Source organism: Sturnus vulgaris, chromosome 9, assembly GCF_052056855.1.
Source record: "Sturnus vulgaris isolate bStuVul1 chromosome 9, bStuVul1.hap1, whole genome shotgun sequence".
Taxonomy (NCBI): Eukaryota; Metazoa; Chordata; class Aves; order Passeriformes; family Sturnidae; genus Sturnus; species Sturnus vulgaris.
Window position 1 is genome coordinate 9,329,644 of NC_142251.1, and position 24,367 is coordinate 9,354,010.

At 57.6% G+C, this 24,367-nt stretch overlaps 2 protein-coding genes across 2 annotated transcripts in view; one reads left to right on the plus strand and one right to left on the minus strand.

Moving 5' to 3' along the window:
* Positions 1–3,627: 3,627 nt before the first annotated feature.
* On the minus strand, positions 3,628–8,259 carry TSPAN1 (tetraspanin 1). The gene is made up of 8 exons (XM_014872062.2): positions 8,185–8,259; positions 7,991–8,055; positions 6,869–7,075; positions 6,381–6,455; positions 5,582–5,680; positions 5,106–5,246; positions 4,582–4,665; positions 3,628–4,345 (listed from the first exon to the last, which is right to left on the minus strand). Exons 2-8 carry the CDS (start codon positions 8,045–8,047, stop codon positions 4,292–4,294), a joined length of 717 nt encoding a protein of 238 aa, XP_014727548.2. The 5' UTR covers positions 8,048–8,055; positions 8,185–8,259; the 3' UTR covers positions 3,628–4,291.
* A 5,600-nt stretch (positions 8,260–13,859) lies between these two features.
* The window catches only part of PIK3R3 (phosphoinositide-3-kinase regulatory subunit 3), a 76,919-nt gene continuing 66,411 nt past the window's right edge, over positions 13,860–24,367 (plus strand). The window contains exons 1-4 of the mRNA XM_014872057.2: positions 13,860–13,956; positions 14,561–15,207; positions 18,779–18,874; positions 19,077–19,154. Of these exons, the coding sequence (XP_014727543.2) occupies positions 14,892–15,207; positions 18,779–18,874; positions 19,077–19,154 (490 nt within the window). The 5' untranslated portion in view covers positions 13,860–13,956; positions 14,561–14,891. The remainder of the gene's footprint in view (positions 13,957–14,560; positions 15,208–18,778; positions 18,875–19,076; positions 19,155–24,367) is intronic.

Sequence of the window (24,367 nt, forward strand, 5' to 3'; positions counted from 1 at the left end):
TAGAAGCAGGTTAACCCCTTGAAGGGGAGAACCTGTGCCAAGCTCATGGAGAGCCTCAGTTCATCACCCCCAGGTGCTGGTCGCACATCAATCCTGCCCTTTTCGGGGGGGTCTCACTCCCTGCTGCATCCTGCTGGTGCTGGAGCATTCCCAGCTGTCCCAGGAGCTGGCCAGGCCCTGTCCCCTGGCCTGCCTGCCCTGGAAGTCCCAGCCAGTGGCTGCCACAGCCCAGCGTGGCAGCAGCTTTAGCACGTGTTGCCCGAGCTGCAGTTCTCACCCAGCCCGTGCAACCCCCACAGCCTGGCCTCCCTCGCTTTGTGCAGCTCTACAAAGGGGAACCTGTCCGGGGCCACTCCACCTCCCAGGAGCTGGCTGATAATTAAACAAAAGCAAAATAGCATTGGCATGAAACTTGACCTTTCCAGAGCTTGTAGGGGGTGGGAAATTTTGCATAATTTCCATCGTGTTTATTTTTATGCATTATAGTTTTTTGTTGGAGATCTCTGTGCTGAGGAAACAGGAAGTCCCTGTGCTTTGATGACGGGCTGGTATGTGGGAGACAAGGCCCAGGCTCACCCTTCTCATAGCACATGGGTTCCTCTGTGCCCCATAGATGGAGGGAAGCGCTTTCCAGCCAGAGTCCTCTGGGATAACACACCCAATTCTCTTGAATGGAGAGATCTCAGCACTGGAAGGATGCTCTTTGTGCTGGCCCCATCTCCTTCCCTCCGTGGGAGGGAGTGAGTGGTGCTGTGTCCAGCCACTTGCAACCCAGCCCAGGGAACTGATCGTAAATTTTCAGCACCCTCTGCTTCATAAAAAGTCATAAATGCCAAAAGCATATATGAATAAAAAGTCTTAAATGCCAAGGTACCCAAACTGCTCCCAGGAAGGCACTCTGCTGGCTTCTCCCCTTGTTCCCAGCTGTGAGGGGGTCCTTTCCCTGCACCCAGCCCATTCCTGTCCCTGTTTCCTGCTATGCCTGCAGACACAGGGCTGCCACCTCCCGTACCCACATTTAAGGTAGGTGGCAAATTAATCTTCAACTGAGTGTCCAGGATTGCTGTGACGGTTGTTGTGCCATTCCAGCATTAATGATTAACATGCCACGTTCAATGTCAGTTCATGCCTGCTGCAGGAGGAACAGCCCTTTTGAATAGCCCTTGCATCGCCTCCTCTGATAGCCCGATAAAGTAATTAGGGCAGGGAACTGCCTAGAAAGCGCTCTTGGGGTGGTTTATCCCTGAGGAAGAGGAGAAGGGGAGTCAAGCAGGCAGTCTATGCCAGGGAAAGTGTGCATTGCCTCACTTCTCCTGGACCAGCCTGCACCCTTCAAGGATATCTTCTTCTCCCTAGTCCGGGACATCCTGGTCCAGCTCTTACCACAGGCAGGGGAAAATCCCCACAGCAGGCACTCCTTGGGCAGCTGATCCTGGATGTTTGCTTTTGCTTCTCATTTACGCCCTTTATCGGCACAAACCCAAAGAGGTGCAGTTCCTCCTTCTTTTCATGTACCTGTTCCCAGGAAGAAATGCTAATTCCCAAGAAGGAGCGGGCAGCTCCTTTCCTAAATTGCCGACCACTGCCCACTCCCTGCCAGCACAGACACCTGCACCACTCAGGGTTTCACCTCTGTGCCCCGAGGTAAGTGATGCCACTGGAGAGTGCACCCTACAAATCTCCAGGAATTTTGGTATGTGTGCAGCTCCCATCATGGCACTGGCTGTTTGCCCAACATCTCTGCAGGGAGTCTTTGCCCTCCTGCCTTCCCCCACCCTGTATCCCAGATGGAAAAGAAGAACCTCACTTTGGCACACACCTAGATATGCCAGGTGCTTGAGCCATCTCCTGCCACCTTCCCGGAGGCAATAAGGAAGCTTCTGTTTGCCACCACAAGCCCTCAGGGACGTTTCGGCCTTGTACTGTCAGTTTCTTATTGCCCAGAGTGCCAGTCTGCGAGAATGGGGCAAGTCTAAGGGATATAAGGTGCAGAGGTGCCTGGTGGCACCCGAGCTGGTGGGGGTGGGTGGTGGGCTGGGATGTGCCACGGGGCTTGTGGGGAAGCAGCTGGAATGGGATCTCCTTGGAGAACCCAAAGGCTGTGGCAGTGCTTGGGCAGTGGAGGGCAGGGGCACAGAGGGAGCACAAGGAGGCTGTGCCAGTCCAGTTTACCCCCCACTGCTCTGATTTTGGCTGCCAGGGCAGCCAAGAACCGCAGAGGGCAACTGGGAGGAATCACATCTCTGAGGAGAAACTGGTCCTTCAAGTTTTCCCAGGAGGTGGAGGGGAGGAACCAAGCCAGTGATTGCAGGGTTATTTACAAAACTCAGTGCCACAGAAACAGCCTGTTCTGCCCCACAGAAACCCATGGCTAGGAGGGGTTACAAAGGTAGAAGCCAGCAGCTGGCCAGGCACTGCCCCTGAGCCTGCTCCGCCCCACAGCAGTGATGGTGAGAGGGTGTATAACAGGAGCCAGCTCTGCAAGACATCCCAAAAACAGGGTGCAAAAGAGGACATGGCCAGGTGGACCCAGCCCTGTGCCAACTGGTTCCTGGGCACCGTAACACCTCCAGGAAGAGTTTCCTGGCAACTCCTGTAGCCTTGGAGAGGAAAAAGAGGCATAAAAGCCCTGACGTCACCCATGAGGTGACACCGGTTTATGGTAGAGCTGGGACCTAGTCGTTTGTCCAGGAATGACAAGGCTATTTTCTGGCAGCTTCTGCCCACACCTTGCCATGGGGCAGGGCCAAATCCCATGGCCCCAGGGCTGAGTAACCCAGTGTGGGGAAGGGGTGCCCATGCCTGTCTCACTGGTCTCTGCCTGCTCCAGGTACTGGACGGCACCTGGGAGATGCCAGACCATGGCAATGCCTCGGTGCAGCCTGGTACCCAGGCAGGAGCTGATAAGGGGGTGCCACAGCGGGCACAGAGCGAGGCAGCACCTGGGGAGGCTGTTTGTACGCTGGCCTCCTGCCATCCCCCCGTCCTTCACTGCCCCTGCCCCACAGTCAGAGTAGCAGGAAACTTCATGGCAAATACAGGGTGAAGGAGCCCTTAGGAGGGCTGTGCTTTTGAAACTGAGAAACAGAGGCAGAGCAAGTGTATCCTCAAGAGCAGAGAGAGGGTAGCAGGGGGGAAAGAGGGGGTCTAGAAACCCCCTAAGCCCACCAGTACCTCCCACATCCCCACACATAGAGGGAGGGCAGGTGCATCACACACAGGCAGTACAGGACAATGCTGGGGGTGGCAGGATCCATCCCTCCTCACCACCCTATTCTGGATTCCTGCAGCTGATGGGGACACAGGAACCCCCCAGCCAGCTCTGCCTTTCAAGCCAAGCTGTTGTTCAGTCCCTGACTGGGTGTTGTGAGCAAGCAGTGGCTGTTAGAGAGGGCGGGGGGGTGTAAGGGTGGTACCTCCCCATCTGTTGTGCAAACACAGGGCTGCTCTGTTTCCAAGCACCTGAATAGGTGGGGAGCCACGGGCAAGGATGACTGGGAGCAGGGCTGTGCTGCCTGCAAGGACGTGGAAGGGAAGGTGGGAGGGAGGCAAGTCAGCCCCCCATCCCTTCACCCCCCCCGGCAGAGGGCATTTCTTAAAGGCAGCACCAAGATCAACTCCAGAAAATCATTTTTATCCAAGATGAAAAATTTATTTGCATTTCTTTACAGCATAGAGAGGGGCTCAGGCACAAAATGACAGAGCGTTTGGGGCAGCCTCATCCCCCAGGGCTGTCCTCATGCTAGGGAAGGGACAGTGACCAGCCAGCACCCAGCCAGCCCCTCTTCCAGGGGTCCACATGGCAACAAGGCCAGGACTGGCACAAAGTGGGTGCAGGAGTAGATACATCCCCAGTGAGGGTGTAGTTACCACCTCAAACTAATGCAGGGGAACACAGTGGGGACAGTGTGAGAGCAGTACAGCACCCGCCTGCAGGAGTTTACCAAGACATCACTGTGCCATTGCCAGATCAGCAGTCCTAAACAGCCCCTGTGCTGCTTTAGCTCCTGCTGGCATCAACCAAACAGACCAAGCAGCTTCTCTATCAACAACCCCTCAATCAAAAACACCCTAAAACCCCTATGTACAGGCCCCATATGGCATATCAGTAAAAAAATATACACAAACTCTACAGATCCCAGCTCAGTAGATCAAAATACAGCTACAAATCACAGTGCACAGGAGAGCATCAGACCCAGGAAGGGATGGGGTCCCCCTGAGAGCATGGAACACCATGGGTGAACCCCAGCATGGGGGGGGTGGCAGGTCATCCTCCTGCCTCGGGATAGGGTCACTTCTCATCCAGCCGACAGTACAGGTACATGGAAACTGCCATGGCCGCAATCTGGGGGTGGCAAGGTGCAAATCAGCCCCCTCAAATGTGCACCCTCCCTCCCCACTTCCCCACATGGGGTTGGGTCACAGCCCACCATCCCCAGTGCACCGGGGGAGGGCTGGATGTGCTCAGGGAAGAAGGCTCAGTAGCCTGGAGCTGCACCAAGCCCCTGGGCCCCCCAGGCTGGTCCCAGCCCCACCTCCAGGCACAGGGAGGAGGCAGCACAGCAGTGCTCAGGCACTCACCTCCAAGGCAGCAATGCCGGCTGCCACGCCACCCGCCACTCCTGCGTTGGTCCTGATTTCTTCTAAGATCTGTGGGAAACAGCCCTGCAGGAGGCAAATGTGGGTGAGGATGGCAAGAGGTGGTGATAGCCCAATAGCATCCCCCAGAAAAGGAGATACTGCTTCTTCAACCCAGAGTACACAGCCATGGAGAAGGTCCAAGGCTCCAGGGGCAACTCAGCCACTTCTCAGACCAAGTATTGGGTGGGGAACAAGGAAAGGAAGGGAAGAAACAGGGAAATCACCCAAAAAGGCAGAGCGGTGCCTGCATTCATGCCCAGCACCAGGCATGCCACTCTATTCCCTCTAGGACCAGAGCAACATTTACTTGTTTCTACCAGGGAGAAGCTGAGGCCACCACAGCATCCCCCAAGACTTAAAGCCCGTGGGACCATCATGTGCAGAGTTGGGCTGTCCCTCCCCGTGCCCAGGCACACCCCAAGTCAGGCTCTGCCAGCAAGCAAGAGCCACCAGCACATCCATACCTCGACAACCTTTACTCCAGCCAGTGTGATGTTGCAGACCTCCACCATGTCAACACAGCACTGCCTGGGGTAGCTGTGGTATTTCTTATAGAAGTAGGAGTCATCAAAGTCTGTGTAGTTATTCAGGCCACAGCAGTGAAACTAGGAGAGAAAAGCATCCTTCAGGTCTCCCTCCAGGCTCCAACACCATCAGGACCCCACTGGCTCATGGAGAGTGTCACCCAGCTCAACTCTGCTTCAGTGGGCTGCTCAGTAATCACCTTGAGACCAGGATTTTGGCCTACACACCATCACATACTGCTCTCACCCCACTAGGTCCCAAGTGGCTAGTTCCCAGGAACCTAGGAAATTGAGGAGGTGGTGACAGGTCATCACATCCAGGATTGTGATGTGTCCCCACTTCCATCTCGCTGTCCCACCCAGCTCATGTTGAGAGGATCCCAACCCACAGGGGAGGTCCACAGGGCTCAGCACACCTCTGTCATGGTGACATTCCAGATCTCTGTGAATGTTGGATCCTCCCCATACTTATCCTTCAGGAGTGGGGTCACCAGACCTGTCAGCAATGTCTCTGCCTGGAAGAAAAGGCAGAAAAACACCATCAGAAAAGGTCCTGGGGAACACCACAGAGCTGAACATCTCCATACTGATCTCAGCCTAGAGAGAGGAGACCAAAAAGACCTAGCATGGCCAGAAGTCACACCGCATTTGTTTGACCCACAGAGAGTTTTCCCCTTCCTCACTAGCCAGTGCTTTATGGCACCAAGGTCACTTATTCCCAGTGAGTCATCTGATAAGCAGTGTTAAGGGAGGGAGCCAGGAATGACGCTTGCCCTGCAGTTGACTTCTCCAGTGCCTAATGAGGCAGTCACCTTTCTCCCCAGGTGGCTTCTCAGGTGCCTAATAAGAGGGTGAGTTTGCTCAGCATGAGGAAATAGGGACTTCCTTCTCCAGTGACTCCCACCCTCAGAGGTGGGGAGGTGTCAATTCTAAGCTGGTTAGGGAACAAGGGGCTTGACAGAAATAAGTGGGCAACACTCGTCCTAAACATATGAAGGTTAGAAAACAGGAACCCCTGTCCCCACCGCCCTGAGGCTACTCCAGCCTGCCCACATAGCTGGTGCCAGCAGTGACCAACATCCTTTCCTCCCACAGCACTGACCACTGCACAGTTTCCACATCATGGGCAGTGCTGCCAGCCCATGTCTCCTGATTTCCCAAGGGGTAGGACAGGTCCCAGATCAGCCCAACCCAAGACTCAGGAATTGCACTCACAAGACCTGTGAAGACCAGAGCCACCACGGCAGCAGCAACTTCAACAATGAAGATGATCAGCACCACTGAGAAGAACTAGGACACAGCAAGGGGAGGGAGGTCAAATCGACAGCCAGAATCCTCGGGGGCCCCTGGAACTCATCTGCTTCCCCAGGACTCCAGCCCTCCTGCCTCACTCATTGCCTTCAGCTCTGCTCCTGGGCAGGAGCAGCACAGCCTTAGGGTCCCTTCAGCTCTCCACCTGCATGGGGCTGAGCTCTCTGGACATGCTCCAAGAGAGACACCTCAATTCAGCACCCCCTCCCACCTCCTCTCACCCTTTCCTGAGGCAGACTGAGTCCAGCACTGCCTTTCCAAGGACCACCCAGACTGCCACCACACGGAAACAGCCACAGACATCATCTCCACAGAGAAATCTGCCTATCAGCCTCCCCCACCACAGACCCAGCTCAAACAAAGTTTGATAAGCAGGTCAGTCAGGTCCATACCATCATCAGGAGACATTTGCTCTCCTTCTGGGCGCCATAGCACCCAAGGAAGCCGATCACCAGCAGGATGGCACCAATGACGATGAGGAGATAAGCCACATTCACAACCTGCAGGACGCTAGAGGAGAGCGCCCCAAATATATTCAGGAATGACTCTCCATCCACTTTGACCCAGATGCCAACTCCCAGGAGGGTCCCACCACCAAGCTAGGAGGAGAAAGACAATGTCAGCTTCCAGATAGGCACGAGATTTGGGATTTCAGAAAGGCCCTGGCACAGGTGTTTCTCCCCTCAGCAGTTTTTCACCATATCAAACAAGATTTTGTGGCACTGTGGGCAGCTCAGGGCATTGCCAGCCGGGTCAGTACACTGAAACACACCCCAGCACCAGCACATCCTCCGGGCAGTGTCACAGCTGCCCTCCTCCCCAGCCCGACAGGTTTCAGTGCCAGCAGTGGAGCAGCCAAGCCAGCAGTGTCACCAGCCTCCCCATGACCCCACAGGGCTAGTTCAGACACTGGCCACCAGCAAGTAGCCACAACTTCCTCCATACAAGCAAGGTCAATTATGGACTGCTTGCAGTCTCTGCCAGCTCGACCTTCCCCACCACACTCAAATCTATGCAGGAGCTTTACAATGGGAGTGTTTCAGCTGAGCGAGCCGGGAAGCTCTGCACCCCGTCCTTCCCAAGGCTGGATCCTACCACAGCCCCTTCCAGGTGGCTCCTGCAGAGCAAGGGCAGCCCTTGCGAGCTCCACTACCCTTTGCCCTGGGTGGGAGTAGAGACTGCATGTGCTCTGAATTCCCGAATCCAGGAATCCCAAAGCCACGGTCACACATGGAGGCTGCTCCCCTACAGAGGTAGAACTCCCAGGCAGGGACGCAGCAAACCCCCTGTTCTGGGCCACTCAGCACAGCGAGGGACAGGAGCAGCTGATGCAACAGCCACTGTCCCCAGAGCACGGCACAGCCCTCCGGGCTCTGCAAGTCCCACCTACACCTACACCTGCCCACATTCTCCATCCCATCGCCCACAGGGGAAGGGGAGCCCGGCCAGACCGACCCCACACCTGGCTCCGGGGGCTCCCCGGGACCCCCTCCCGCAGACCCCTGCGCACTTACGAAGATGACCAGGTTGAAGAGGACCATCATGACCTTGATAAAGGTGAAGCACCCCATCTTTGCACCTGGGGAGAGTAGAGAGGTTACCGGGGGAACCCTCACCCAGCACAGCTGCTGCTGTCCCGCGAGCCCCGCGCCCCTCCAGGAGAGACCTAGGGGTGTCCACGGGCCGGGAGGGACGGAGCCCAACTTACCTGAAGGGAGAGCAGATACCAACACTCCGTCCGCTCCTGCCCCAGCCCACTCTGCCTCCACCACCCCGCTGGTGCCGCCTTTTAACGGGGCGCGGCTCGGGGCCGCCCCCGCCCCGGAGCCCCCCGCCCCGTCCGGCCCCGCCGGGGCCACCCCTCGGTGTGGCGAGGAGCCCGGAGCCCTGCTGCCCTCTGCTGCTGGCAGCCTCCGTGGGACCCGCTCCCGGGTCCCTGCCTGTGTCCCTGCGGGGTCCCTCCTGCCCTGGGGACACTGGGGGGCAGCGGTACCAGCCCCGGGGGTGTTTCAGCCCATGCAGCTGTGGGGGTACCACCCCGCCGCCCTCCTCTGCATGCTGGGCACTATGCTTAGGGTTTTCCAGCTGTGGGTACCCCCAGCACTCAAAGCCCCCCGGTCTCAGCCTCCCTCTGCCAGCCGAGGCTGAGGCTCCCCATCTTCGCAGGCTGATTCTGTGGGTGACCTGCTGGTCCCCATTCTCGGCACCGCTCAGACAGGGATCTCTCCAAAACCCAAATTTCCAATATCCTGGGCCTAAAGTGAAGCAGGCAAAGGAGGGCGCTGGGGAACGGCCGCACGGGCCGGTTTGCAGAGGAGAAGCCAAAGCTGCACGGGCCGTGCCCCAGTGCTGCTCAGGGAGGAGGATTCTTGCTGGCGGGGATACAACAGGGTGAGGCCGGAGAGGACAGTGACAGCCATGACAGATGCCAGCAGTGGAGCAGTCAGAGGAGACCTGCCATTGCCTAAGGGCTGCCAAAAGTGATTTTCGTTGGAAAGGCGCTTTGAAACAGGGCTGGTTTCACACAGAGGAGGGCTGCAAGAGCCACACCGCACAGGGAGGGGATGTTGCCTCCCCAGGCCTTACCCTGGCAGTGGTCCTTGCCCTTCCAGTGCACCTTTGGGGCAGGAACTTGTGCTGGTCCCCCCGCCAGTACCCACAGTGTGTCCCTGCAACTTGCCATCAAACCACAGAGCAATGCAGGGGGCAAGGGAAACCTCATCCTGCAGGAAACCAAGCTCTGTGTGTTCAGCACACTCCACCCCACACCAGCTCCCCCAAAACCCCACAGCACGTTCCCTGCCTGGCTGTAATGATACATTTCAGCAGGATGAAGTCAGCCCCATTGGGCTCCAGCCAAATCGCAGTGGTATTTGGGGGAAGCCTCTAACCCTCCCAGGCACCCTGGGTATGAACACAACCCATGCTGCAGCTGGGGGCTGTAGCCCTCGCCCCCTCACTGCCTGTAGCCTCAGCCCTTTTCTGCAGCAGCTGCCAGGAAGCTGCTCAGAGTCGGGGCCAAGCCTTCATTGCTCTCCCAAAGAGGGACAGCTGCTCCAAAATCCCCTCTCATATTGCCCCTCTCCCAAAAGTTGCCCCAACCCAGCCTGACCCTGTTTGCTGCACAAAGTTCCCCACCGCAAAAAAAAATTTTTGGCCAATATACAAATACTTGCTCTCCTTCCCAATCATTGCCAGCCATAGGGAAAAAGTGAGGACAAGTTATGGACTGTTCCCCTCACCTCCTCCAGCACTTGGTGCTGCAGCCTGGGGATCGACTGCTCCCCAGCATCACCCACCTGAGCCCCATTAGGGAGCCAGAGCTGGATTTTCTGGTTCTCTAGGAAGGCCTGACCTGACCACAGAAGGACAAGTCCAGTGACATTCCCAAGTCCCTCCTGTCCAGCAAGGCCACGCCGGTGTCCCCATCCTCTCCCACAGGCCATCTGGATCCTGAACATCCCCTTCCCTGGAGCATGGGGATGCTTCTCACCAGGGCACAGGCAGCAAAGCTCCTCCAGGTAGCCTGGCCCTGGGAGACTGAGAGCAGGGAAGTGGCCTCAGTTTCCCTCCTGGTAAAGCACTGGGTAATTAGCCCCATGTATCACCAGCCATGGAGACCAGCCAAGTCTGTGACTGACAGGATTTTGGGATATCCCCAGCCAGGTGAGTCCTTTGCAAAGGGCTTTCACATGTCTTTTTTGGGCTGGCAGCATTTACCCATCTGTCCAGCATCCAGACACCTGGGAAGTCAATGTACCAGTGATGAAACCGCCTTTGGATTTGCAGATGGAAGTTACTGAATGTTGCAAATTTGTGCTGAATTCATCACTTCCTACCTCCTGATGTGGAGAAATAAATATCTACATCAGCCAAAAGTTTTTGATGTCTTGAAATATTTCAGTTCTCAGCTTCAAAAGGACTCAAAGCATTTTGGCTGGAGAGCTGGGGAAATCCCAATTCTCCCACCTTGGGAGGGACCAGGCAGTGGGACCACACCGATTTCCCTGTGGCTGCAGCTCCCGCTTCCAGGGGAATCCTCCCCATTTCTGTGGCCATGTGCAAAACCACGACTTGAGTCCCGACAGCAGGAGCTGCCCCATGTGGTGCTGCGATTTCTGCCATGTGGGGCCCGGGGTGTAAATCCAGGGGTGATATGGGGGGCTGCCAGCGTGTCCCAGCCCGGTGTGTGTCCCTCAGGGGAGGACCTGTCCCTGTGCCTCACGCACCGATGTCAGTCTCGGTGCTGTCCCAGCTGTGTGCTGATAACGCGGGGCTCGATGACAATGTCCCTCCTTTGTGCCGGGCTGAGCTTCCTCCCGTGCATGTCCCCCCACAGCCAGCCCCGAGCCTGCCCACCCCTCCAGATCACATCTCCTCGTTCCTCACGCGTGTCCAGACCGGCAAATCCTCTGGCATTAATTACCAAGGGCCACGCCGTGGCGGCAGCTGCCCTAAAGCCAAGCCGGGCGGGTTCGGGGATGCAAAGGGCTGCGCTGCGGGGTCACATCAGGACAGCTCCGTGCCCGAGTGCCGGCACTCCGGGGGCTCTGCAGCCTCTGTGCTGGCTCCAGCCACGATGGCCAGGGCTGGCTGGGCGCTGGAGCTTCCTCCCCAGGTCAGAGTGTGCCACCTTGCCCAGCTCTGCTCCTGGGATGTGCTGTGCCCACTGTCCAGAGAGGTGGCATTGAGGGATGCTGGGTCCCCAGTGCCACGCTGGGATGCCCTGCCAGCTCCCCCTCCAACAGCTCCTGGCAGCTGCCCTCCCTTCCTCCCTCCCTCCCTCCCTTCCTTCCTTCCCTCCCTCCCAGCAGACGGTTTGGTGGTGGCAGAGCCCAGCTGTGGGAGCGAGTGGCAAGAGCTTGTCCATGGATGTCACACTGGGACATTGTTTGTAGAGGCACTTGGCTCTCCCCAGACCAAAATCCACAGCAGCCAGAGCTCAATCCTGGGCACTCTGGAAGAAAACCAAGAGACAGGGAACTTCTCTGCTCCTAAAGAGAAATCAAGGCCCATTCTGAATTGGGGAAACTGGTGATACCAAAAAAGCCAACTCTGAAATGTCAAAGGAAATCAAAAACCTTTTCTCTGTTTTTTTCTGGCTGGGAAGGGCTCAGCCCAGTTCTGCAGCCTCACTTTCTCCAGCCGGGCATGTTAACAGCTCTATTTATGCTCTATTTATTCACAGCCATGTGGCCAACTTCCCTGGACACGAGCATGGCAGCCCCCAAAAGCAAAGAGGGGTGCAGTGGGACCCCTTGTCTCTTTGGAAAGGCCAGGATAGGCAGCCAAGGTGGATGCTGAGCATTCCCTGGAGATGATCCTACCAAGTGTTATCCCTCCAGATAGGGAGGAGAGAAGCTGCAGAAGGGCATGGGGACAGTGAGGAGACATCTCCCAGCGAGGAGACAACACTTTCCTCCCGACAGAGCCATCCTGGGCTGCCCAGACAGGGAGCAAAGGGCAGCCTGAAGGGTGCTGTGGGGTACAGGGAGCTCCTCGTGCTCTCTCCACAGAACAACCAAGGCCAGGCAAGCCAAGGCAAAGCTCTCCTTGCCATGAGTGCTCCTCATTAATCCAGCGAGGATGGATTAATCAGGGCCTGACAAGCAGCTCCTCTGGCTCAATCAATAGCAGTAAAGGCCTGAAGCACCTCTTGCAGCCTCCACAGAGGGCTCTCCGAGGGCCCTCTGCCCACCTTGGGGGATGTGCCAAACTCTGGGCTGGAGTGGTGGGGGGAGTTTAAATTAATCAGGTAGGGGTGACACAGGCTGAGGAACAGCCCATGGTGTCTCTGCACCATGGAATGTGCTGGGAATGATCCTGGTGCAGTGCAGCTGGAATGGGGAGTAAGGGATGCTCTGGGCCTTCCTGGGACAGGAGCCAGCCAGTGAGAGCTGGGGTGATGCTCAGCCCCATCCAACCATTGCAGGGCTGGGGGCAGTGGAACTTGGCTCCAGCAGGAAATGGTGCCTTTGCGTTTGGGGACCTCAAGGGTGTGTCAGGAGGGAAAGATATCGTGCTGGGCAGAAGGGATCCCAATCAGCATCCTGGGAAGGGGAGATGACGGCTGTCATGCCAGGTTGTTCCCCTGCCCCTGAGCCACAGGGCTGTGTTGATTCCCGGCCTGTACATTGGATTGATCCTAGGGCAGGATGGGTGGTAACACTGGGTGGTGATGTACCCACCAGCCTCTCCAGCTTTGATCTTGTCCCAGGAGGGAAACACCTCCTTGCCTTTCCCCATGCAGCCCCCAGAGCCGTGCTCAGCCTGGCTGATTTCACAGCCCTGTGGGACACACTGGGGAGACCAGGCAGGGCTTTAGACACTCAGCAAAATTTTTTCATCCCTGCTGGGGCACAGGGAACATGACTAGGGAAGCATGACTGTGGGGAGGGCAGCATCTGGCTGTTCACAATCAACTCTGACTCTGTCCCACCAGCAGCAACAGCAGCATGATACCAGCAGAAATGAGACAAGGGAGAGAAAAATCCCTTTTAATCCTCACGGACCAGCAGCTGGGCTGGATCCAGCTGGGGACTGGGGCAATGGGGGCTGTGTGCTGCTGCTCTGCACCATCGGGCTGTGCACTACAGGGAAAGGAGGGGAATTTTGCTGAAATTATGGGTGAGAAGGGTCATACATCTCCTGCATTGCTCTGCTGGCCTCTGTGTCTTCTTCCTCAGTTTTCTCAGAACTTGGGATTCCTCCTTGGACTTCATGCCACCCCTGCACTGCTGCCTGCAGTGGCTTGGATTCAGCCAGCATGCATTTCCCAGAGCCCGTGTTTTAGGTACCATCTATTTTTAGGATGTCCAACCTGCAGCAAAGACAAGGAGCCACGACCATTTCAGAGAAGTCAGCATGAGAAGCAAGGATTTAGAAAAAAAACCAAAAACCGACAACCAAAGCAAGCCTTTGAGCCTTTGGGAACATCACATCCACCTCTCTGTGCCTCACAGACAGACAAATACTGGGATAGCTTGTCCAAGCTCAGGAGGAGAGCAAGGAACCAGAGCATCCCTGTGCTGGGATTCTCCATGACGTCTCCTGCCTGTCCTGTGCGTGCTTTTTAGCCTGGTTAAGGGATGGGATTCCGTGTGGGTGCACAGGGAGAGCTGGCTGGCATAAGGGGGGTGTCCATGGGGTGCTGGTCCTTTCCTGTCCTTTAGCACCCCTAAGGATGGATGGCGACCCGCAGATGGGAGATCTCCATCCTACAGAGGATTCAATTTGGGAGCAGAGATGCTGCATCTGGGAATGAAGTCATCCACCTACTCGTACAATTCTCCCTCCTCCTGCTCCGTAGCTGGGTGCCCCCCGCCCCCCGACGCGCTGCGGCGGGGGGGCCGCCCGGCTACCGAGCAGGAGGAGGAGGAGGAGGAGGGACGCTGACATCACCGCCGGAGCGCGGCTCGGCGGGGCCGGGAGCCGGCTCTGCTCCCGCTCTCCGCTCCCGCCGGTGGAGCCACCGCGCCCGGTAAGGCTGGAGGGGCGGCGGGAGGGCTCTGGGAGGCGGGTGGATGGATGGACAGACAGAAGCCTACTGCTCATCATCCCTCCATCCCTCTTCCACGGGGTCCTGCTGGAAGCTGGGGGACAGTGGGTCGGCAGCAGCACAGTCTTTCCCCCTAGGGATGATGTCATTCTTGGAGGAATATATAAAAATGCACAAAAATAATTGAAAAAAAAAACCAAAAAAAAAAAAAAAAAGAAAGAAAAAAACCAAAAAAAAACCAAAAAACCAAACCCACATGAAAAACCTACATCTTCATTTGCCAGCTCCGTGCAGCAATGCCAGGCTGGAACTGCCGGAGGGGAGCTGCGTGCGGCAGGAGGTTTCTCAGCACATATGTCTATTTTAAAAACCCGTGGCGTGATCTCTTGCCCTACTTTCCAGACTCTTGCCGGTACTTTCCTTGCGTGCAGTGGCCGAGCCCTGCTGGCGGGGGCTCCCTGGGAAGCAGGAGCCGAGCGAGCCGCTGAGCTCTCCCCGGTGCCCGGAGGCTGCGATGGGGGACGGGCACGACGGCGAGGTCAAGGCAGAGGTTTGGTCACTAACGCGCTGCCTTTCTCTCCGGCAGAGAAGGGATGTCCCCAGCACTGTGCGGATGAGGCCAGGCTTGCAGGACCCACGGTTGTCCCCTTCACCCCCGTTAGCCTCGTTCGCTGCCCTCCGTTTGCCCCGGTGAAGAAACAGCTCCTCACCCACACCTGAGCCAACGAGTCCCAGGCGCTGGTGTGGCTCCACAGCAATTTGGGGCTTGGAGGGTCAGGAGCAGCTCTCCATCTCGCAGATTTTCCAACACTGAGGTTTTCATCGTGTGCTCCCAACCCTACAGTGCCCAAGCCAGGCAGAGCTGGGCCCGCAGTGCCGGGCTGGCCGCGCCGCTGTGACCCGCGCCCCATCACACCATGGCCTCCTCGGACGGGCTGCAGTACCGGGCTCTCTACGAGTACCAGAAGGACCGGGAGGAGGACCTGGCGCTGTGCCCCGGGGATGTGCTGACGGTCAGCAGGGCCGGGCTGCTCAGCAGCCCCAACTACAAGGACGGGGACGAGCGCAGCCCCCAGGGCTGGCTGCACGGCGTCAACGAACGCACCAAGGAGCGCGGAGACTTCCCCGGCACCTACGTGGAGTACCTGGGTCCCACCCGCATCGCCAGCACCGCCACCAAGGCCAGGCCACGGCCCCTGCCCCTGCCACCCGCTGGGACCCCCACGCCCTGGGGTGAGTGCGAGGGGAGCAGGGAGGTGGGAGCCCACGGGCGGGTGGCACCTGCCACATGGCGAGGGTGGTGTGGATGCTTGCAGCTGAGGTGGCTTGGTGGGAAACCACGCTCGGGACGGGGATTCAGCCCCAGGAAAAGAAGGTGTCCTGGGAATTATCTGCCCTGGTGTACGGAGGCAGTCTCAGGAGAGGCAGGGGATGCCCAGAGTGTTGCTACCCCCAGGCAAACATGCTGCAGGGATTGTTCCTCACCAGCATCTCAGGCTGGCTGCTGTGCTGGCATGGGGTGTCCAAGGGAATCCACATCCATGACAGCACAGGAGAAGATGCAAGGCCCCTTCGGCCCTTCAGAGAGGAGCATAAAGCCCCATGGTGGTCCCCGGGGACCTTTTTTCCAAGTGCTCCTCTCCCCACCACTGCGGCACCTGATTCAGGCTGCTCTCAGTGCCCGGGCGAGCGCTGGCCCTCGGCCAGCTCCCAGCCTTACTGTCACTTTGTGCAAGCTGGGACAGGGGACAATCTTGGCAAGCAGTGTGGTCAGTCCCTGGGGGGCTCCTCTGTCCCTGGGGACTGCAGCAGAGCCCTGGGGGGGACATTTGGCAGGACCCCTCCTGGCACAGGGGCCTTCAGCCATTTCTCCATCTGGATCTGCCGAGTTTGTGAAGCCAGCTCTGCCCTCGCCACTCACCGTGGCCAAGTGTATCGGGGCTGGGAGGGATTTCACAGCTGTAGCACAATGCACACAAGCTAAAAACAAAAAATAAAACCAAAGTAAGAATCCCCCCCTTCCAGCCAGGCAGATCCAGGTGCCCCCAGTCAAAGCCACGGTGCTCTCCTGCTTTCGGGATGTATGGAGCAGAAATGGCTGTCCGTGCTGGCCTGGGCTGAGAGAGCAGCATTGCCTTCAGCCGAGGCAGGAAAACCTGCCCAGCTGCTGGTCTGGCACCTCGGACACCCTCCTTGCCCAGTTTGGGACTGGTGTGGTACCCAAAGGAGCAGCCAGTGTGCTGGCTGAGCATTGGATGTGCCTTGGTCCGGGTTTAGGGTGCACTCACTGATGAGGAGCCTGTCTCCCTTCAAAACACGGTTCAGGACCCCCTTTGTCATCGTGATTCGAGGTGGGGACCACCTGGCTGAGCACGGCACCATCCATGTCTATGTGTGGGGTTGCCATGCAGGTCCTGATGTGCAGCCCCACAACCACATGGGAAGGATACTGGGCCCCCCCACACCTCCCCTCCCCAAAATGCAGGTGCTCCTCCCCAACCAGTGCGCCAAGGCAGCCGCAGTCCCAGCAGCACTGGTGAGGCTCCGTGAGCAGCTACGTGCTGGATTTGCAGGAGGGTGGATGCCACTTTTTGGGGGTGTTTATCCTGCCAGACAAGGGGTTTGAGTCCCCTGCCCAGCCCAGCTCAGTGGTGAGCCCTCTGACTGTTCAGCAGGCAAAGCCCTGGGAAACTCAGTGCTGTGTGGAGATTTGGGGTCAGACAGGAGCAGACCCTGGGGCTCTCCAGCCCTGCTCACCAGGGAAGGTGAAGCCGCCTTCTTGTTTCTGCCTTTGCTGGGGTGCCACAGGCTCCTCTCCGAGGGAGATGTGCCCAGGGACCTCTGCCCACAGGTGCTGGGGGTGTGGAGATTCCCTACAAATCAAGGAATGTCTGCAGCAGGAAGCACATCCTGGCCAGAGAGCCTGGCCCACCTGGAAGGTCTCAGTGTAGGCACCCCAGCCCTCCATGCATTCAGGTGAAAGGATAATAAAAATCTTAAAAAATGTAAAATCCATAGTTTTTAGTAGGGAAAAAAGCTCTAAAACCAGGTTTTGGGGTAGGCTGGGGAGGGCACTGCTGTCTGCAGGACATGCCCTGGCCATGGGCAGGCGTCCAGCCCTGCTGTCCAGGGGGACACTGGGTTCTGTGCCATAGGGTGTCTGTCTGTGGGGTGCCTTTCCTGGAGTGATGCCAGGGTGTGCAGGCACCTCAGCAGGGGACGTTCTGTCCCACAGCCACGTCTTCTGCAGCATGGGAGCAGTGTGTGCCATTTTGTGTCAGTTTAAACCCAAACCTCCCAGCTCACACAGTTCCCCTTGGAGTAAAAATCTCCAACATCCTCTTGGAAGAGAAGGTACTTTTGTTTTGGTTTGTGTTTTTTTGGTTTGTGTTGTTTGTTTATTTTGTTTTGTTTTTTAATTCTTCCCATACTGATTCCACTTCCAGACAGAGGTTTGAGGGACATTTTTCTGTCAAAAAAAGCTCTAATTTATGTTTCTGCGACAGGAGCATACCCCCAACCCCACCCCTGAGTCCCCTCAATTCCCACCGAGCCCTGGTGCCACACAGGGACCCTGAGCTGGCTCAGGCCATGGAGGAAGCCCTGAATGACAGACACTGCATGTCCCAGCCATGCCTTCGAGCCAGGGCTGGCTCTGCAGGGAGGAATGGTCCTTTCTTTAATTAAATAACATCCCAAAAATGGCTCTGCAGCAGAACCGAGTCCCAGGGAACTTTCAAGATCTTGCTGGCTGTTTTGCCCTGATTTGGTGTCCTGGGCAGCACCACTGCCACGAGGCATCACCTCCACTTCCCCTGGGGCTGCAGTCGAGTGGGACATCAGGATGCTGGGGTCCAGCCTGGCACAGCTTGGGGCAATTCCTGCCATTCCCAGCAAGCAGAAAGTTCTTTTTTTGCAGTCACCACCTTTTCCCCAAATCACTGATTTGGAGGAAAAGCCTAGTTTCCCTAATTACAAAACCACTCATGGAGTGAGGACATTTTTGCATGAACTTCTATGCAAAATGGACTTTGCTTTAACCCTGCAATCTTCCCTAGGCCTCACTGGGTGGCAGAAGGGACCCCCTTGCTGTCCTTAAGGGTTGTGGCCATGCCTGGGGACTGGATCAGCCACCCATGAGTGGCAGGTTTGCATCCTTATCTGTTCTCCACATACACCAGGGCATCACCACCGTGAGGATCAGAGCCTGGATCTACCTGTTGCAGACAGGTTGTGTTTTTTGCAAAAGATTGAAGGCAGTGTGGCCCTGCCCAAAGTCCCTCTAATATTTTTTTTAGCCTTTCCACATACTGTCCGTGCTGCAGCAGTCACACAGCCCTGGTGTGCTGCAGCCAGTGGCAGCCCCTGCCAGCCCACTTCCCCCTGCCTTTCTAGGGGTCTCAAGGCCAATAAAGGTCTGGGTCTCCAGACCTCTCCTGCCTCGTGTCATTATGGGCTATGGGTGGTGAGAGGAGCAGTCTCAGTGCCTTGGGAAGAGAGGTGGGGAAAGGGTTTTGGCTTGAAGGATCACTGTGCTCAGGGTGGGATGCTCCCCACGGGCAGGGCACATGCCTGAGCAAGTCTTTGCATCTCAGCAAACAGCTGGGCCCCCAACGGTGACGCTTATTGCAAAAAGAGGATAAAATAAAGGAAAAAGTGCTCCAAAATTAGACATGCATGACCCAAAGTGTTGGCTGTGGCTGTGCCAAAGCAGCAGCTTGATTCTGTCCTGGGGCAGCTGAGGAAAGTGGAATTCCTGCAGGCAGGAATTTTCAAGCCCCTTCTCCCCTTCTTTTCACCACAGGACTGCCCGGGCAGGCAGAGATCACCGAGCATCCCACCCTTCCCGAGCAGGCGCTGCCGACCGTGGCCAGGCTCATCGAGGCGCTGGAAAAACAAGGTACGGAGAACCAGGGTGCACACACAGCCACCTGCTCTGCCGGGCTCCGAGCGCCCCAAGAGCATCGCTGGAGCCAAACCTCTCCCCTGCTCCCCAGTCCCCGTGGGCAGCGCGGTGTTCTCATCCCTGCCTGCTTCCCCAGGGTCGGGGAGGAGGAGGAGGAGGGCTCAGCACTAACCCTTTTCTCCCGTCTGTGTCCCAGGGCTCGACAGCGAGGTGCTCTACAGGTCCGGCCCCGGCGTGCTGGGGGATGCTGAGCTGAAACAAGCCCTTCTGGCTGGTGAGTCCCGGAGCCGCACCCTCCCCTGCTCCCAGCAGGAAAGGGAGCTGTGGAGGTGATGCTGCCCTGACAGGGAGGGGTTACGGCACCAACACCATCACAGCCCTAATCCCAGCTCGGTGAGGCCCTGCCTGCATGCGGAGCCCCCTCTTCTCCTCGTGTGATGCAGCTAAAAGTGATGCAGGTGCAGGGCAGGGGCGCTTCAGTAAAATCTTTCTTTGGTGGGGGGGGGGGGGGCGGGAGAAAAATATTTCGGTTTTTAAACCTCTAGGGTTTGTATCTGAAAAGCAGGGCAGGGAGAAAACCTCTTGCAGATAATGAAAAAGCAAGAGGAAAGGGAAAGCTTATTATTTATAAGAATGGGAAGCTGTTTGCAGGACTTAGGGGCGTGAGAAGGGTGGGAGGGGAAGGGGAAAACCATCTCCCCATACCTGTTTCTAAATCCACGGCCGGGATAAGATGGCACACGGCGGGAGGCGGGGGGTACGCGATGGATCCAGCGTGCCGCTCAAATCTGGGGTTTTTGGGGGGTGGGGGGGTGCATCGAGCATCCCCATCCTCCGGCCGCGGTGCCCAGAGGGCGGCACTGTCACACCAGGCACGGGCGGCCCCGCACAGCCCCGGGCTGGCCCCGCATCCCACCGCATCCCGGGCGCTGCCGGCCGGGGGGCGGCGGGAGCCGGGCGGTGTTGCTGGGGAGAAGGGCTGTGATGAAATCGCTATATTAAGCACCATGACCTCATCGCTTCCCGCGCACCGGGAGCCGAGTCCCGCCGGGCGGGGAAGGAGGGATGCAGGAGAGGAGAGCTGGAGCTTCCAGGGATGCGCCTTCCCCACTGAGCTCCCCGTGGAGGTGATGGGGGCTGGGGGAACCCCACCACCCCACTCTTCTCCCCCGGCTGTGGGCTGAGGAAGCCCGGAGCAGTGGGTGCTCTTCTTCACAGCCTTGTACCCCGGGCCAGATTTACTGGCTGAGCTCTGGAGAAGGTGAAGGCATCCGAGAGCAATTCCCTGGACAGCCCCGGGCACTGGTGCCTGGGCTGGGCACGGGCAGCAATACCAGCATGAGAAGGATGTTTTGTTTTCCAAGCATGCAGGAGTTACGGGTCCTCCATTCTTCCCACGCAGTTGGTGCAGCATCCCAGGCAGGTCCAGGGCTCCCCATAGAGCAGCACCACAGCAGTTACTGCCAAAATCCTGCTCAGCCTTAGGCGATTCTCCCAGCCCAGGGGCAAACCCCACTGGCTTGGCCAGAGCTCTGGACACTTGGGGGGTCTGTCCAGGTCTGTCCATCTCCCACGGCAGGGCCCAGCACTGGTCAGAGAAATGACATTGTGGTTTTCAAAACATTTGAAAGCCCTTAAAAATCACCAGCAGCCCTGGGAGACTCGATACTCCCAAGCCCATATCTCCTCTGGGATCGAAATCTTTAATTGGGCACCTCAGGGGGCTGCTCCAGGTGCTCAGCAGCACTGAGCTGGGCAAAGTCAGAGCTCCCCAGAGCTGGAGGGGGTAGGACAAGTCTCACACTTATTAGCTCTCAGCTGAAGGGGCTGATGCTCTGCAACAGGATGACATTGCTCCCGGAGTCAAGGATCCCAGCAGAGGCCAATCTTGGCAGCCTGCTCCTACTGCAACCTCCTGCAGAGCACAGACCCAGTGGTGCTTCCCCAGGACCCCGCTGGAGCTCATGCTGGGCTGGGGAGGGCAGAGAGCATCTCTGCTTTGTCTCACACAGATGCCCTCTCATTGAATTTGGTGGAATAAAAAAGCCCTGCCAGAATTTGCTCACCCCCTGTGTGAGAAGACAGAGGCAAGAGTCACATTTCCCTTCCCCCTGTGCTCCTGGAGGTTCACCCCTCCAGCATCCCATCTCTGCCAGCAGCCTGCCTGCAAAAGTCAAGCTTCATCTTGGGGAATGGGGAGAAATTGGAGCCAGGGTTGGTGGCCACTGGAACCAAACCACGTCTCGGCTGGGGAGAAAACCAGGTTCCCACTGGGGGTTTCAGCTTCCCTGTGAATACCCAAATCACGCTGGTGTTTGGCAGTGGTGGCAGGAGAACGGCTAGAGAGTGCAAAGAAAAGGGAGCAAGGGCTGGAAAAGTTCAGATGTTGGTTTTCTAACCCCATCGGAGAACTCAGCATGTTTTCTGCACTGAAAGAGCATCTGAACTTCCAGTGGGAAGAAAGAGGAGGACCTTGGGAAACAAGTCAGAGCAGCCCTGGTTGTCCCTAGGAGCCCAAGGGCACTATGTTCCCAGGGCTGGCAGTGCAGGAACTCGTCTGAGTTGTGCTGACTGAACCCTCTCCCTATCCCTGGCCCTTTTAGAGCTCTTACCATGGGGGATCTTACCTGTGGGCAGTCCCTGAGCCAAACATCAACCAGGTTTGGGATGAAGGTTTCCCATCCTCATGGCAGCATTGGACAGAGTGGCTCCACATAGCTCTACAGACTGATCTGAGCCTGTCCCCATCCTGGCACTGGAGACATTCTGCAGGTTGGTGGCATCTGACTGCTGTCTAGAGCCTGTGCACCAAAATTGGTATTTCCATGACGGATGGTGCAAGAGCAATTAAGAGAGGCGAGGGGGCCATGCAGCATCACTGAACATGAGAATCAGAGTCACATGGTGGCACCAAAAAGGGACTTAAAGAAAAGCTGCACCTTCACAGGGGGCTAGGGGGAGGTGATCGGCCAGCCAGGAGCCCTGCTGCAGTGACAGGGAAAGAGTATGGGCTGAAAAAGAGGAATAAAACAGAGTTTCACACTGCTGGCCCAACAATCCCTGCAGTGCCTGGATAGGGGCTGCTTCATGCCCTGGGGTATTTCTGTGGTGTGGGCCCGCACTGACCCCAAGAGTTTCCAGCTCCTAGCACTCCTGCTGTCCCCTGCCTGCAGCTCAGGGGCTGTTTGGAGCACAAGGGATGGGGCAAATCACCCGCTAAGTGCACAGTGCCTGGGGACATGAGCTGTATGAGACCCTTCAGTGCCCGGACCTGATGTCTTCTCCCCGCTAAGCTTGCTCAGGGTTCTGTCCACACTCCTCTCAGCCTTCTCACGGCTGCTGCTGAAAACTTGGGACATTCTCTGGGTGACAGCAGCAGAGCTGCAGGGTTGGCGTGTGCTGGAGCCCTTCAGGGCTGGGGAAGGTTTAGTTTGGGAATGGCTGCAAAGTCCTGTGTGTAATGTCCGGGCAGTGCTGTGCCGCCGCTGAGCAGTAAGGTCTGCATCCTTATCCCTCCTCCCTGGTGGGGGACGGTGCACAGGGATCTTGCAGGTGCTCACCCCAGAGGTCCGTGGGTGCTCCCTATGGCTCAGGTGGGACCGAAACCTGCCGGGGTGGCAGCGAAGCACTGAAACCTCCCCCGCACTTTGGATAACCCCTGCTCCGATCGGGGCTCTGGAGCCCAGCTGCAGACTGGAGACTGTAAACACTGAGACCCTTCCCCAGATACAGGCGCAGCAATGGGAAGAGGCTCCGCTGTTGTCAGGGCCGGGCAGGAGCCGGCAGCGCTCGGGTGCCAGGGAGAAGCGCCGGCAGAGCGAGGCGGATTGGAGCCGGTGTCTCCGGGCGTGCCGCTGCCATCCTCTGCTGCGCGCTTTGATCCCGGGCGGAGCAGTCTGCCTGGAGACACGCTCACGTGCCCGGGAATTAGGTCAGGTCTCGGTGGGGATTAGCGAGCGATGGTGGGTCCCGGGGCTTCACTGGGGCTGCCAGGAGCTGCTGCTAGGCAGAAAGGGTCGGGGAGTGAGGAGCGGCTTGGTGGCCTCACACCGCTCCCCCCATCACCACGGTGTGGACGCGCAGGGAGGGAGCGCATCCCTATCCCCATCCTCATCTCTGGGATGCCACAGGGGATCGGAGGCCCCCAAGGGCTCTGGTTTCCCCTGGCCAAGCTCATTCCACCAGGATGACTTTCCTCTCGAGCGTGAGGCGCCCCGGTGCCTGCGGCACTGCTTTTTATTTATACCTGCAGTGGAAATAAACCCCGTGTCGTCAGAGCCTGGCGAGAGGCATGAGCTCATCTCTTATATTTGGTGGTGATGAAAGAAGGGTAAATAAACGGCAGCAGCAGAGACATCCCTGCCAGACCCGTCAGGGAGAACTGGGGGTGAGTTTTTGCCATCCCCTCCCATAGCTGCTGGGAAAACTGAGGAGGGGGATTGCCTTAGGGAAGGTGAGGTGGGGGAAGGCAGTCACAGTGGGCACCCTCAAAGGGGATCCCAGCAGCCCTACCCTGGCTGAGTGCAAGGCCAAGGTACGCTGGGGTGAAACCCAGCTGGGAGAGTGTTTGGGGCTGGCAGGAGCTCCTGTGCATGGGCAGGGGGTGTCCTGGCAGCTGCCAAGTCCCCAGCACAAGGTACCAGCAGCCTGGCTGGGAGATGTTACAGTGATGCTGAGTCAAAGCTGGGAAATATTCCCCGGTTTGGTGCACAGTTTCTCAATAAATCCTCACTGTGAGTTGCCCAGGAGTTTGAATGCCTGGTCAGCATACGTGTGGATGGGAACATACAGCCCCCACAAACAGACAGCAATCTCCCTAGCACCCACTGACAACTGAAACTAAAAGGTCTGGAAGGGGTAGGAAAACTCCCAAGTCGGTATTTCAGTCAGCCCCAGGGTGTTCTGGGTGCCCCTCTGTCACAGGAACCACACACCTGAGAGCATCTCACTGCAGCAGCGCTCGGTGGCCAAGGTCCAGCTTAGCCTGTTGGACTCTGCTGGGAAAGTGGCCCTGGGTGCTGGGCAGGGTCTGCCCTGTCACCCACGGGCTGCTCAGGACGTGGGAGCAGCCGTCACCTGTGGCCACATGCAGCTGGTTACCAGGAGCCGCTCAAGCCTCTCCTTCAAAACAACCCCCACCTCCCCCGCAACCCCTCCGGGCTGAACATCCTCTCGTTTACCGAAACTCGGGGCTTACTCACGCCTCCCCGGCTGGCTGCAGCTGCGGGAGAGGTCCTGGAGTTTCCTGCCCGGTCTGACTCAGCCCAAAGCTCCAGCACCTTTCTGCCTCCGCTGGGATGTGGGCTCTGGAATCCCAGTGAGAGGAGGCTGGGAGAATTTCCCTCTGGGCCAGTGGTCATCCCACACACCCTCTCCCCAGTTCCAAATTTATTCCTGCTTTTCATCCCTCCATGGGCAAGGCATGCTCACCGCTGGTCCCCAGATGCAGCAGGTCAACAAGTAGGTTGTGCGTTAGAGGGGGTCGGT

What these genes read in the sequence shown, in the direction of transcription:
- TSPAN1 (XM_014872062.2), bottom strand. Translation starts at nt 8,047, where the DNA reads ATGGGGTGCTTCACCTTTATCAAGGTCATGATGGTCCTCTTCAACCTG. An exon ending in TCTTCAACCTGGTCATCTTC is followed by an intron (nt 7,076 to 7,990) that starts GTAAGTGCGCAG and finishes TTCTCCTCCTAG; the next exon opens with CTTGGTGGTGGGACCCTCCT. An exon ending in CCGGCATTGCTGCCTTGGAG is followed by an intron (nt 4,346 to 4,581) that starts GTGAGTGCCTGA and finishes TGCCACCCCCAG; the next exon opens with ATTGCGGCCATGGCAGTTTC.